The sequence below is a fragment of the Rhinoderma darwinii genome, chromosome 1 (assembly GCF_050947455.1).
Source record: "Rhinoderma darwinii isolate aRhiDar2 chromosome 1, aRhiDar2.hap1, whole genome shotgun sequence".
NCBI lineage: Eukaryota > Metazoa > Chordata > Amphibia > Anura > Rhinodermatidae > Rhinoderma > Rhinoderma darwinii.
The window spans coordinates 485163313-485177744 of NC_134687.1; the positions used below are offsets into that span (position 1 = coordinate 485163313).

The window sequence follows — 14432 nt, forward strand, 5'->3', positions numbered from 1 at the left end:
GGCAGCAAAAGGGTTGGTGGTGTATTCTGGTTTTATGTAAATATTGTACAATAAGGAGTTTTGCAACTTTCTAGTATACCCTGTGTTTCTTTAAATGAATTTTGTGAGAAATTGAAACACAGGGTATACTAGAAAGTTGCAAAACTCCAGCAATCTACTTAATCCAGAGTAGATTGCTGAGCTATGCTGTTTCTGTAACTCCCATAGAGGTGAATGCCAGTTATGGAAACAGCCTAGAACGCGAGCTACTCTGCTTCCGTAACTGGCACTCACTTCCATGGAAGTTACGCTATTTTCGACCATGTAATCAGGAAGTGGCCCGGGAGGCAGCGGGAACCGAGAAAGGTAGAACAGGGTTTAGGGGGCCCCTTTCTAGAGATGGGTGCGGGTCCCAGAGGTGAGACCCACATCTATCTGACATTTATGGCATGTCCCTGATGGGCAAACTGCTTTAATTAAACCAGATAGACACATTTCATATTCACCAGCAGTTATTTCAAAGACATCTGTGCTATTCACAGACTATGCTTTTCAATACATAAAAAAAAGTATACCTTGCGATATATATATGTGCATGTATTCTTTTAAATGGAACCCTATGGGTGACTTATGCCTTTTATCAAAATTAAATGTCAGGAAATACTCCTGTGTGAATAGTGCCTAGCAATTATATTGTGTACATTGAAAACCATTTGCAATGTATAAAATAGATAGAAATGATTCAGGTGAAGTTTGTAGAGATCAGATTGTAGCCCAACAGAAGATTTACACTGGTAACATTTGCCCTATTAATTTTTTGTATGTTTACCAGGTGACTTGCAAATGCAACATGACTATGGAGAAGTGTGCACTGGAGGAACATGAGGTCAGTTCATGTTGTGTTTTACATGCATTATTATCATGTATGTCTAATTTGTGAGGGCTCCTCTTTCAGTTGTTACAATTATTGTACTTCTATTGACTCCACTGTACTGGCGTTTGTCGCATTAGCTCACTTTAAGTGTCTTTATGCACACTAGGCCCTTGTGTGAATCTGTCTGTAGGTTTGGAGCCACTAAACCACCAGCATGCTCTTTTGCAGCTGGGGTTTAGTATTCCAAACCTGCTCACGTCAAAAACTGATGATTTGGAAATAGAACTTGCAACTTGACGGATGAGATCGGGAGTGGCAAATGGCGCACGTGCATTTCGCACATAAAGCCAGGGACAGTACTCTGTGCATGCGCAATGAAGTGAGGTGTACTGTCCCTGGCTTCATATGCGCAATTCGCATGCGCTCGTTGCCGCTGAGCTGCTCTCGGTAAGTTGAAATTTACTTTACTAACCATTCCAGAAACGTCTGCTTTTATCGTAGTCAGGTTTGGAACAATATATCCCAGCTGCCTATCAGCATGCTGGTGGTTTAGTGGCTCCAAATCTAGTGACAGGTTCTCTTTTTAAAATCACGCCTGCAGATAAGCAAATCTTTGTCTGGTTTGCTAATATGACCACAGTGGCTAACTGTAATCCAAACAAAGTATAGTAAGTGGAGAGTCCCAGACAGAAACTAAATGAGGAGCTCCACATTGAAGCCAACACCTTGTTTGAGCACTGTCCACACCCTTCCACTGACGGTGGTTCTGTAATACCCATAGCTTTCTATAATCAATATTTGTTGCAGATTAGTGAGTCCTAGCTGCCGAACACCAACAAATATCAATTTCTCATTCGTCACATTGGAAGATACAGACAAGTACAGAAAGTGTTCACTCCTCCCACAGTATATACCCCTCCTACAGAAACTTAGCTAGTCCGTCTTCGCTTAGTGTCCATGGGAGGCAGACACTTCTATTTGTACAGCTTTAGTAAGCAGAGATCTTGAAAATCAAGAGGAATTAATACAGAAAGTATATTGAAAAATTGGATAACTTTTTTTAATTTATACAAAAAATAACTAATCAAATATAACATAATTAATTTGCATGTGAAACACAAAGTTTAATAAATCCCACCTATTGTATGCTTTATTATCTAAATATATGACCTATTGGTAAAAAAGGAAACTATCTCTTAGCTGCTGTGGTCCATGGAGTAATTAAAGATTATTAGCTGGAAATTCATTATTCATTTGTTTTTGCAGAAATCCTCTTGTCCTTTGCGTCTGGTTACATGCCAGTTTTGTGAGCTGGAAGTAACCTTTAATTCACTAGAAAATCATGAAGACTATTGTGGCGCCCGGACTGAGCTCTGTGAAAAGTGTGGTTCCAGTGTAATGATTAAGGACCTCAAAGACCACCCAACTGTGTGTGGTAAAGTAAAACCGCCAAAGGAACCAGTGAGAATCCATAATTGGGTGGACAGCAGAGACTATGAGGTGCCGTTGCTTACTGCCCTGACAAGTAGAAGCGCTTTCACAGACCATCTTAATTCAAGGCATGTACCACAAAGGTTTTATGGGAAATCCATGTTAACCCAGTCCTTAAAAACATTTGATCACCTAAACCAAAATACAAGGAGAGATCAAAACAGAGGTGAGATTTTTTTGAGCGAGATATGCGCATAAAACTGTCTTCTGCTTTCTGACTCTGCGATGTGCTTATCTGTACATGCTTGTTGAGGAAACTTTAAAATTAATCTTGCACATTTTTTTTAAATTGGCCAATATACATTAGATAAAAGTTTTCCGAAGCTGCAGATTTCAGGAGAGTCGTCAGAATATTGAATGTGTATGTGGGTCTCATGTAGGGATGCACGATGCATCGAAATTTCGATACTGTGCGTCCCCAAACGGTTCGATACCGTTGTTTCATGTATTTCGATACTAAGCTGTGCGGTCACATAGCTAAGTATAGTAACACATGAATGTATGAGAGCAGGGCTGCGGCTGTGTAATAGTCATTGCCCCGCTGCGGAGTCCTGACCAGTGCGCGCCGTCAGGATAATGCTGCACTGAAAACCGAACATGGCGGGCGCACTACAAAACACCCCCATGTTCTGTCCTCCGTGCCTGAACCGCCGCTCATTAGTGCAGCGCCGGCCGCATCTCCTCCTGCTGACCGCATCTCCTCCTGCTGACCGCGAGCGCACTTAATGTCAGGAGTGGGGCAATGGCTGTATTACACAGCCGCGCTCTATAACGCTGAGATCAGAGAAACCTCATCTCTGCCGCTATTCCCCCTGAATGCTGCGATCATAGCTGACTGCAGCATTCAGTAGAAAATGAGAAGGGGGATGCCTCTGGATCGCATCACCGGAAATTCCTGTGACGCGATCGAGGGCCATACTATATATGGGCAGACAGCCCAGGTTCTATTGAAGGACCACAGGGCTGTCTTACCATATCTCCTGTTAGGGCATACTTGGGTATGTCCTAACAACTGCCTGTGTACTATCAGTACACAGGCTAATGTACTGGCATATAGATATGTCAGTACATTAAAGTAAAAACATAAAGTAATATTAAATGTAAAGAAATACATACACCTTTTTTTTACTATAAACATTTAAAATAAATCTCTAAATACACACATTCGGTATTGGCGCGGCCGTAATAACATGCACAACAATTTTATTGTGTCATTTGTGATGTGTACGCAGTAAAAAAATAAAAACTTCCCTTGTTAATGTAAGGCGCGAGGTGTGATGAATTTAAGCTCCATGTGCCTCACATTAATAGTAAATAACCCCATCATGTACCTTACACATTAACTCATTATGACTGAGAAACATGATGGTGTTAATTACTATTAATGTGAGGCACATGGAGGTTAAATTCATTCACACCTTGCGCCTCACATCAGAAAATGGAAGAACTGTTTTTTTGTTTCTTTTTTATTACAGTTGGCAAAGTATCGTTTTGCTATCTAAATCGCAATACTACACAAAGTATCGGTATCGAAGTCCAAATTCTGGTATCGTGACATCCCTAGTCTCATGAGATAGGATCCAAATTGAAGTTAAACATGCCCCATTCTTTGTTCCCGTGGGGAATACGTTTTTGCCATGGGGGTCTGGCAAAGGCTTAGTCTGTTGCCCTTTAAAGGGAATGTGTTGCTAGAATTTTTTAAATGGTTTTTTTTTTTTTTTTCAGTTAAGCAGTTAGTATATAAGTGATAACACATTGTTTTAATTTTTTCACAAGTCAGGAAGTATTATAAATTAGATTCTAATTTTATAACATTTCCACGTGCTGGTCACTAGAGGGAGCAATTCCCGAAATTGCAGCATTGGCAATGTGGTAAAGCAACCTCATTGCTTTATGCTGCAAATTTGGTGTAAACACACACGCTCTAGTGAGCTCACAGAATCCCCTCTCCCTTATCCTGGCTAGTGCCAGGAGAAGGAGGGGTTTGAATCTTCAAACCTCCTACACTGTGTGTCGCCATTTTCTGAGCGAATGCAGTTTTTGTAGGAGGATTAGATACAGTGGTAATCAGACAGTATAACACAAACATACACGAACATAATACACACATCACATACATAACTTACCTGCTCCTGCCGCCTCCGCTCCTACACCTTGCGTCTTCGCTGCCTTGAACATATGGCCGGAAGCCGCGACCGGAAGTTTTCTTGCTGTCCGGCCACTGCTTCCGGTCTACATGAAAATGGCGCCGGATGTCGCTCTACCAAAGACCTTCCTTTTGGTCTGTGTGGGAGCGGCGCATGCGCCGTTCCCACACAGACGGCGTACGCAATAGTGAATGGAACGGCTCCCGTTCGCATTCTCTATGGGGATGCATGTGCCGTATTCCATCTCTGTATGTGTCGCTCATCGACACATACAGAGATGAAAAAAAAATATGGCGTCCCCCCATAGAGAAGTAAGAAAAAAGTACAACACCAGAACACCAATAAATAAAATTTATTTTAATACCATACTAAAAGCAGTAAAACGGTGGAGTCAGGAGGAATAGCTGTCAGGTGAAAGTGTATGGCCAGCTTTGGAAAGAACATCTGTTATCTGCTCGTTCAACAATATCACCTGCTGATGCGATTTAGAAGTGTGTCCAGGTAGAGGCACTTTACTTTGTATACTGTGCACGCCTTGAATCTTCACATCAGACAAGTGTGTCGTGGGCAGTTAACACACCTATTGGCTAGTACACACATAATAGCCTAACCGTTCTTGGCTTAGCTGCTGCAGCTACCTCCTTGCTCTGCGGTGCTTCTGCACAGACTGCCTATATGTTATTAACACTGATGTAACTCCTGCCCTTAACTTTTTTTTTTATATCTGTTACTGATTCCACTGCCCCTTGCAGTGCCACTAAGCACAAAGCACTCCCCAGAACTGCACTGGAAAATGTGCTGTGATTTTACCTTTTATCTGTTTTGGCTGTTCATGGGCTGAACCCCAGATTTTTGCATCTCTGAGCTGTGTTGGCAGTTCCATTAACCCCTTTAGGACACAGCCTGTTTTGGCCTTGTGGACACAGATGATTTTTTCAAATCTGACGTGTCACTTTATGTGGTAATAACTCCGGAATGCTTTTACCTATCCAAGCGATTCTGTGATTGTTTTCTCTTGACATATTGTACTTTAAAAAATTTGGTCGATAAATATTTATTTGTGAAACAGATAGTAATACCACCCAAAAAAGTTACTAGTTAACATCCCCCATATGTCTACTTTGTTTGCATCTTTTTTTCACGTACTCTTATTTTTCTAGGACATTACAAGGCTTAGAACTTTAGCAGCAATTTCTCATATTTTCAAGAAAATTTCAATAGGCCATTTTTTCAGGGACCAGTTCAGTTCTGAAATGGCTTTGAGTGCCTTAAATATTAGAAAGTCCCCATAAATCACCCCATTTTGAAAACTGCACCCCTCAAGGTATTCAAAACCACATTCAGAAAGTATTTGAACCCTTTAGGCATTTCACAGGAATTAAGGCAAAGTAGAGGTGAAATTTACAAATTTCATTTTTTTGGCCGAAATTCATTTGTAATAAAAAAAAATCTAACACAGAAGGTTTTACCAGAGAAACGCAACTCAATATTTATTGCCCAGATTCTGCAGATTTTAGAAATATCTAACATGTGGCCCTAGTGTCCTAATGGACTGAAGCACAGGTCTCAGAAGCAAAGGTCTCAGAAGCAAAGGAGCAGCCAGTGGATTTTGGGGTCTCCTTTTTTTAGGAATATATTTTAGGCACCATATCAGGTTTGAGGAGGTCTTGTGGTACCTAAACAGTCGAAACCCCCCAAAAGTGACCCCATTTTGGAAACTACACCCCTCAAGGCATTTTTCTAGGGGTATAGTTAGCATTTTGACCCACAGTTTTTTTGCAGAATTTAGTGGAATTAGTCTGTGAAGATGAAAATCGCCTATTTTTCTGTGGAAACATAGAATTTTTTCATTTTTACAAGGAATAAAGGAGAAAAAGCACCCCAACATTTGTAAAGCAATTTCTCCCGATTACGGCAATACCCAATATGTGGTCATAAACTGATGTTTGGACCCACAGCAAGGCTCAGGAGGGAAGGAGCGCCTTTTGGATTTTGGAGCGCGGATTTTGCTGGATTGGTTTTCAGTGTCATGTCGGGTTTGCAGCGCCCCGGAGGGACCAAAACCGTGGAAACCCCCCAAAAGTGACCCTATTTTGGAATCTACACCCCTCAAGGAATTTTTCTAGGGGTATAGTGAGCATTTTGACCCCACAGGATATTTTTTAGAACTAAGGTGACCAAAAAACAGCGTTTTTGTCACTTTAAATTATTTATTTCTTACAGCGTTCACCGTGCGCAATAAATTACGTTTTACTTTATTGTGACGGTCGGTATGATTACGCCGATACCATATGTGTATAGTTTTTTTAAAGTTTTGCAGCGTTTGCACAATAAAATTAAGTTTCTATAAAATAATTTATTTTCTGAGACACGCTGTTCTGAGCCGTAACTTTTATTTTTTCGTCAAAAAAGCTGTGTAAGGGCTTGTTTGTTGCGGGACGGGTTGTAGTTTTTATTGGTACCAATTTGGGGTAAATGCGACTTTTTGATCACTTTTTTTTTATTTTATATCTTGGGAGGGGTGGCGACCAAAAAATAGCGATGCTCACAGTTTTCCGTTTATTTTGCTTGCGGCGTTCACCGTGCGGAACAATTTAACATTATAATTTCATAGTTTGGGTCGTTACCAACACGGTGATACCAAATATGTGCACTTTTTTTTTTAACGTTTTCATTTTTTTCCTATAATAAATGACTTATAGGAAAACAAAACCTTTTATTTTTACACTTTTATAAAACCTTTTTATTAACACTTTTTTACTTTTTTACACTTTATTTTTTTTACCTGCAGCTCTGATCGCTGCTATAATACATTATACTACCTAGGTAGTGTAATGTATTCCAACTGCCAGTGTGACGTCACAGTCACTCTGACTGTTGGTCTACGAGGATCAGCAGAGGCTGATCCTCGTAGGCTTCCATACATGGCATTCCCGGAGGCCGTTGCCTGGCCTCCGGGTGCCATCACAAGCATCAGCAGCCCCCACAATTGCATGGGGGCTGCTGATGTGCTACAAACCCCCTACATGCGGAGATCGCAATCGAGGTCCGCATGTAACGGGTTAATTGCCGAAATCAGCGGCGATGAGCCGCTGATCGGCAACACTGGAGTGTCAGCTGTCGGGGACAGCTGATCTCAAAGTTCCCGATGCACACTGTCGTGGGCATCGGGAACGACACAGTAACTTCCTGTCACTCTGACAGGAAGCCTATCAGGACCAGCCGAAGGTTGGTCGTGATGGGCTTCTGTCCATGGCAGACACGGAAGCCATTGTTTGGCTTCCGTTTGCCATACTAACTATCGGCAAACCCCGCGATTTCGGACCGGGGTCTGCTGATATGTTAGAAACCCCCAAAATTCGGCGATTGCAACCGATCGCTGAATTTAAGGGGTTAATTCGCCGAATTCAGCGGCAAAGGACCGCTTGTCGGCAAGAGTGGAGTGTCAGCTGTCGGCGACAGCTGACCTCCTGGTTCCCAGTGCACACTGTCGCCGACAGTGTGCACCGGGAAAAACTCAGTAACTGTACGTCCTCGTGCGGGAAGTAACCTCTCGCGACGACGTACAGTTACGTCCTCGTGCGGGTAGGGGTTAAAGCAACTGTTATGTGCGTGGACTCCCACCAATGCAATCCACTTCCTTCTGGTCCTCAGGTGTGTCATGTGACCACATCGAGGCTGTTCTAGTAATGAGTAGAGAAACAGACTTCCTGTCCACACGTGAGACATTGTGGCAGTTGGGGAGTTCTATTGCTAGTCACATGAGAAGAAGGGAGTGGCTAACTCACAAATACAGCAACCAGTAAGAAGATTACCTCCACCACAATTTAAATAATGTGGCCAGAGAATAAAAAAATAATTGTGGGAGTGCTTCTTTAAACTGCCCTTTTCTTGTAAAATTTTGCAGACATTAACAATTTAAAAAATGTGCAAATTTGCAGTAAAACCGCATGGTGGTGCTGTGTTCACATTTTTGTGCCGCATTGCGGTCACTACGTACACTACCGTTCAAAAGTTTAGGGTCACTTAGAAAGTTCCTTATTTTTGAAAGAAAAGCACAGTTTTTTTTCAATGAACATAACATTAAATTAATCAGAAATACACTCTATACATTGTTAATGTGCTAAATGACTATTCTAGCTGCAAATGTCTGGTTTTTAATGCAATATCTACATAGGTGTATAGAGGCCCATTTCCAGCAACCATCACTCCAGTGTTCTAATGGTACATTGTGTTTGCTAACTGTGTTAGAAGGCTAATGGAAGATTAGAAAACACTTGAAAACCCTTGTGCAATTGTGTTAGCACCGCTGTAAACAGTTTTGCTGTTTAGAGGAGCTATAAAACTGAGCTTCCTTTGAGCTAGTTGAGAATCTGGAGCATTACATTTGTGGGTTCGATTAAACTCTCAAAATGGCTAGAAAAAGAGAGCTTTCATGTGAAACTCGACAGTCTATTCTTGTTCTTAGAAATTAAGGCTATTCCATGCGAGAAATTGCCAAGAAACTGAAGATTTCCTACAACGGTGTGTACTACTCCCTTCAGAGGACAGCACAAACAGGCTCTAACCAGAGTAGAAAGAGAAGTGGGAGGCCCCGCTGCACAACTGAGCAACAAGACAAGTACATTAGAGTCTCTAGTTTGAGAAATAGATGCCTCACAGGTCCTCAACTGGCAGCTTCATTAAATAGTACCCACAAAACGCCAGTGTCAACGTCTACAGTGAAGAGGTGACTCCGGGATGCTGGCCTTCAGGGCAGAGTGGCAAAGAAAAAGCCATATCTGAGACTCGCTAATAAAAGGAAAAGATTAATATGGGCAAAAGCACACAGACATTGGACAGAGGAAGATTGGAAAAAAGTGTTACGGACAGACGAATCTAAGTTTGAGGTGTTTGGATCACACAGAAGAACATTTGTGAGACGCAGAACAACTGAAAAGATGCTGGAAGAGTGCCTGACGCCATCTGTCAAGCATGGTGGAGGTAATGTGATGGTCTGGGGTAGCTTTGGTGCTGGTAAAGTGGGAGATTTGTACAAGGTAAAAGGGATTTTGAATAAGGAAGGCTATCACTCCATTTTGCAACGCCATGCCATACCCTGTGGACAGCGCTTGACTGGAGCCAATTTCATCCTACAACAGGACAATGATCCAAAGCACACCTCCAAATTATGCAAGAACTATTTAGGGAAGAAGCAGGCAGCTGGTATTCTATCTGTAATGGAGTGGCCAGCGCAGTCACCAGATCTCAACCCCATAGAGCTGTTGTGGGAGCAGCTTGACCGTATGGTACGCAAGAAGTGCCCATCAAGCCAATCCAACTTGTGGGAGGGGCTTCTGGAAGCATGTGGTGAAATTTCTCCCGATTACCTCAGCAAATTAACAGCTAGAATGCCAAAGGTCTGCAATGCTGTAATTGCTGCGAATGGTGCATTCTTTGACGAAAGCAAAGTTTGAAGGAGAAAATTATTATTTCAAATAAAAATCATTATTTCTAACCTTGTCAATGTCTTGACTATATTTTCTAGTCATTTTGCAACTCATTTGATAAATATAAGTGAGAGTTTTCATGGAAAACACAAAATTGTCTGGGTGACCCCAAACTTTTGAACGGTAGTGTATGTCCCTGTCCTGGGGGATAAAGCTGACCCTTTTGTTAGAAAAGTTTTTATGCATTAGGTTGAATGTTGTTTTACTTGCAGGGTAACTCATGTCATGCTTTTTTATTATTCAGTTATATTAGGATTTCATTTGGCTTATGTGCCGAATGTTTTCAACACTGTGTTCAGGTAGTATGATACTTTTTTCCAATATATTTTTTGTTAAGATGTCTGCTCATTTTAGGGAATGAACGGGCTAATCTGGACATGGACAGCCCACTGAATTTATTGAATCCCTGTTTGGAAGAAAAGCCTAAAACATTCCGCAATTATGATTTTTTTCGCTCTCAAAGTCGTCCGAACACTCAATCCGTTCTAGAGCCTGATGTTCCCTTTACTGAAACTGGCCAAGACTTCTGGCGTGACTCCTATTGCAAGGATAATGAAATGAAGACGAATGTCCGGGGACGGAGCAACATTAACTATTTCTCCAATAATGAATCTATGCAGTTAAGTTCATCCAGCACTCCCACTAGTAAGTTGCACCTTTACCCATATTGTTACCCCTTAGTATTACGTTGTAAAGATTCTTACAGTACAGTAGATTTTTCTCCCATCCATATATCTAACCTAATTACTAGAGGATAACTAAGCTGCAACTGCATTGTTCCATGCTATGCCTTGTACCACAATTGTGTTTCTGGCGTCCGTGAAACCTCTCAACACAAGTGGCTTGCTAGAGTGCTTCTTAGGCCCTGTTTACATTGTAGTTTTTTTTGTTTAGAGTGTCCATCGGTAAAGCTAAACCAGTCCTTAGGGCTTCATTGACAGATGGATGCCAAAAGAATTTCCTCTTTACCTCCGTCTGGCTGGTATATGTCAGTAAACAGGACGAAAAAAATATGGAATAGCGTAGTAGACTACGCTTTACCATCCCGTGGTGTCCAGAATAACTATTTTTGTATAGCATCTGTCATAGGCATCCATTAAACAGATATGTCATGAGCTTTGTAATAGCTATTCGTGACAATGTCATTATAGCCTGTCGGTGACTGATGCGTTAAATGGATTTTATTTATTTCTGTCCCCAGTGGGGCTCACAACCTAAATACCTTATCTGTGGAGTGTGAGAAGAAATCCACGCAAACATGGGGAGAACATAACTCCTTTCAGATGTTGTCCTTGGTTGGCTTTGAACCCTGAACTCCAGGGCTGCAAGGGAATAGTGCTATCCCTGAGCCATTGTGCTGCCTTAACAGTGGCATCCGTTTAACGGATACGTCATGAAAAGAGGAATGAGAGTTCATGACCTATTCGTTAAACGGATGCCATTATAGCCTATACGTGCTGGATTCCACTGTTAGGCATTAGTCACAACCTACTTTAAGGTACACATGGGGAGTTTTTCCCGGTGTATACATCAAACGTATGCCAAACACGTAGCCTGATCTGTGATACAGCTGCTGCCTAGCACTTGCATGTACCCCTCAGATGGGTATTTGGCTTGTTTCTAACACTTATCATGTGATGTCACGGATCAATCCAGATTTGTTATATTTTTTCCCCATGTTTGTCTCTGCAGCTGATGCCATCCAACTGCCCTGTGAGTTCTGTGAGGAGCTCTTTCCTGAGCTGGATCTTATCTTACACCAGGTACAAGTGTCGTGCATTCTTTAACTGTTACTTTCTTTTATTATAGTTCCACTTATTAAACAAAAATGATCTTCAGTTCTAGCTGGATACCACGGTTCCAGTGGAAAGCATATTTGATCCTTCCAATTCTCGTTTCTATAGCTTCCTATTGTGTTGTTTTCTGCACTTATTATAAGAATAAATACTCAACACTTACATTTTTATTGCTTCTTTTTTGCTTACCTGTAACTTTTAAGTTCTGCATTATGTATAGAAAAATACTGAAATTCTTTAGTAAATGTTTGTGTTTATGATATATATTTGCAGAACTAGACATTTAACTCTTCCTGTCAATACCTATACCAGACTGAAGACTACTAGTATATCCAGAAAATGAAACACATATAGCACAAGTCATGTACCATGACAATATAAAATAAACTTTATTGAAATATACATAACATATTGGCCATCAAAATATAAAAACAATATAGCACACAGTTAAAAAGGAGAGTATGGAGGAGCTTCATGAATAATCCAATATATATGCTACCATACTATAAACATCCTGTGATGTGGTAACAAATGCAGATATCTATAGAAAAGATGATCATATAGATCAAGTATTTGGACAACAGAAGCACATAAATATATTTAGCACCTGACAGAAGAGCACACAATTGTGCATGCATATAAAAGTATACAGCTAGAGCTCCAAGTTGCACCCAAAACAAAGACCATGCTTTATAAATAAAGGATATTGCACAAACCCATGGACTGCATGATAGGAAGCACGCAGGAACACTCCACACTGACCGCCCCCGACGCACGTTTCGCCGTCAGCTTTCTCAAGGGAAAGCTGACGGCGAAACGTGCGTCGGGGGCGGTCAGTGTGGAGTGTTCCTGCGTGCTTCCTATCATGCAGTCCATGGGTTTGTGCAATATCCTTTATTTATAAAGCATGGTCTTTGTTTTGGGTGCAACTTGGAGCTCTAGCTGTATACTTTTATATGCATGCACAATTGTGTGCTCTTCTGTCAGGTGCTAAATATATTTATGTGCTTCTGTTGTCCAAATACTTGATCTATATGATCATCTTTTCTATAGATATCTGCATTTGTTACCACATCACAGGATGTTTATAGTATGGTAGCATATATATTGGATTATTCATGAAGCTCCTCCATACTCTCCTTTTTAACTGTGTGCTATATTGTTTTTATATTTTGATGGCCAATATGTTATGTATATTTCAATAAAGTTTATTTTATATTGTCATGGTACATGACTTGTGCTATATGTGTTTCATTTTCTGGATATACTAGTAGTCTTCACAGTCTGGTATAGGTATTGATATTTGCTTTATGATTTGTGTGGACGCATTATTGTTTGGCGTATGCCAATGGTCTATACTCGTATAGGTATTCATCATTTAACTCTTCCTGGTTGGACTACCATTAAAATTCTAACTAAATTCAAATTACTGACTGACCGTATGAATCAGTTTGGGGGGAGTTTGGTACCGTGTGAATGAGATTAACAACTATGATACAAAAGTCTGCTTCTATTTAATGTTGGTCTCTAATTCAGAGAATACTTAGAGTAATTTTATTTCTTTGTTTGCAGTCCGGTTGCAGGCCCAGTGCTTTTACCTTTGTTAGAAGACCTTCTCCCAGTCCTCCGCTGGACTTTACTGAAAATCTCAGGTCCTCCTCACCTCCTGCTCACATTTCTCAGAGTGTCATCATTCCATGTGAATTCTGTGGAGTACTGATGGAAGGGGATATCCTATTTCATCATCAGGTACCTGGATTGTAAGGATGTCTGCTATGTAAATGATTTACCTACAGACTCCACATTTCTAATTGCAACTTAATACATCCAGAACAATTATACATCAAACAAAACCATGATTCGCACCTGCAGCACGGATCTTTATCACTGGAATTAGGCATATGTAGGGTCAGTATGCTATTTATTATTTTAATACACTCCGCACTTTTATACACTTTTAATCATTTGGTTTTTCCCAATTTAAAAAAATGATGAATACATTTTATTTTAACTCCCTAACTCCTTTAACCCCTTCCCGACATTTGTCGTATGTATACGACATGGAAAGCCAGTGCTTCCCGCAAAATGTCGTATACATACGACAAATGCATGGCACCGGCTCAGAAGCTGAGCATTACATTGTGGGGAAACACTGTGACAGAGCTGCAGCGTTTGATTATTCTAAATATCCTAGGCTCCTTGCAGTTAGAAATTCACTTTGTTTACTTTTTGCTGATAATTCCTCAATGTCCCACCCCCTCCTGGCTCTTTATGCAGTTATCAAACTTTGCACCGTCTTGTTCAACTACCAAAACTTTGATCTATGTTTCGGGTTTATATTCTGGCAAATGTCTCCTTGATCTGTACAAGCAAATCTGTGTATGAAGTATGTAACAAATATGACTCCTTTATTGCTTTGTACTGCTGCTACTTAGTTTGGAAAGTTAGACCGCAGAAGACTAGACGAGTCCCGCAGAAGCTGCTCCAAATTTATCATGCTGGCGCACATTGTTTGATAGATTTTGCGCATCTTGCTAGATATGTGGGACACCTTTTTACCTCCAATCAAAAAAAAAGAAAAAATCTGCGAGCTCGACATTAGTTATTAGTCGAGTGGGCAAATGGAAAAAAAAACAACGTGGAGACACCACGACCT

General features: G+C 40.9%; 1 protein-coding gene across 3 annotated transcripts in view; it reads left to right on the top strand.

Moving 5' to 3' along the window:
* The window catches only part of TRAFD1 (TRAF-type zinc finger domain containing 1), a 56887-nt gene that overhangs the window by 26421 nt on the left and 16034 nt on the right, over window positions 1-14432 (top strand). For all 3 annotated transcript variants that reach the window (XM_075835002.1, XM_075834993.1, XM_075835011.1), the window contains exons 4-8: window positions 812-865; window positions 2120-2510; window positions 10335-10625; window positions 11673-11743; window positions 13349-13525. In XM_075835002.1, the coding sequence (XP_075691117.1) occupies window positions 812-865; window positions 2120-2510; window positions 10335-10625; window positions 11673-11743; window positions 13349-13525 (984 nt within the window). The remainder of the gene's footprint in view (window positions 1-811; window positions 866-2119; window positions 2511-10334; window positions 10626-11672; window positions 11744-13348; window positions 13526-14432) is intronic.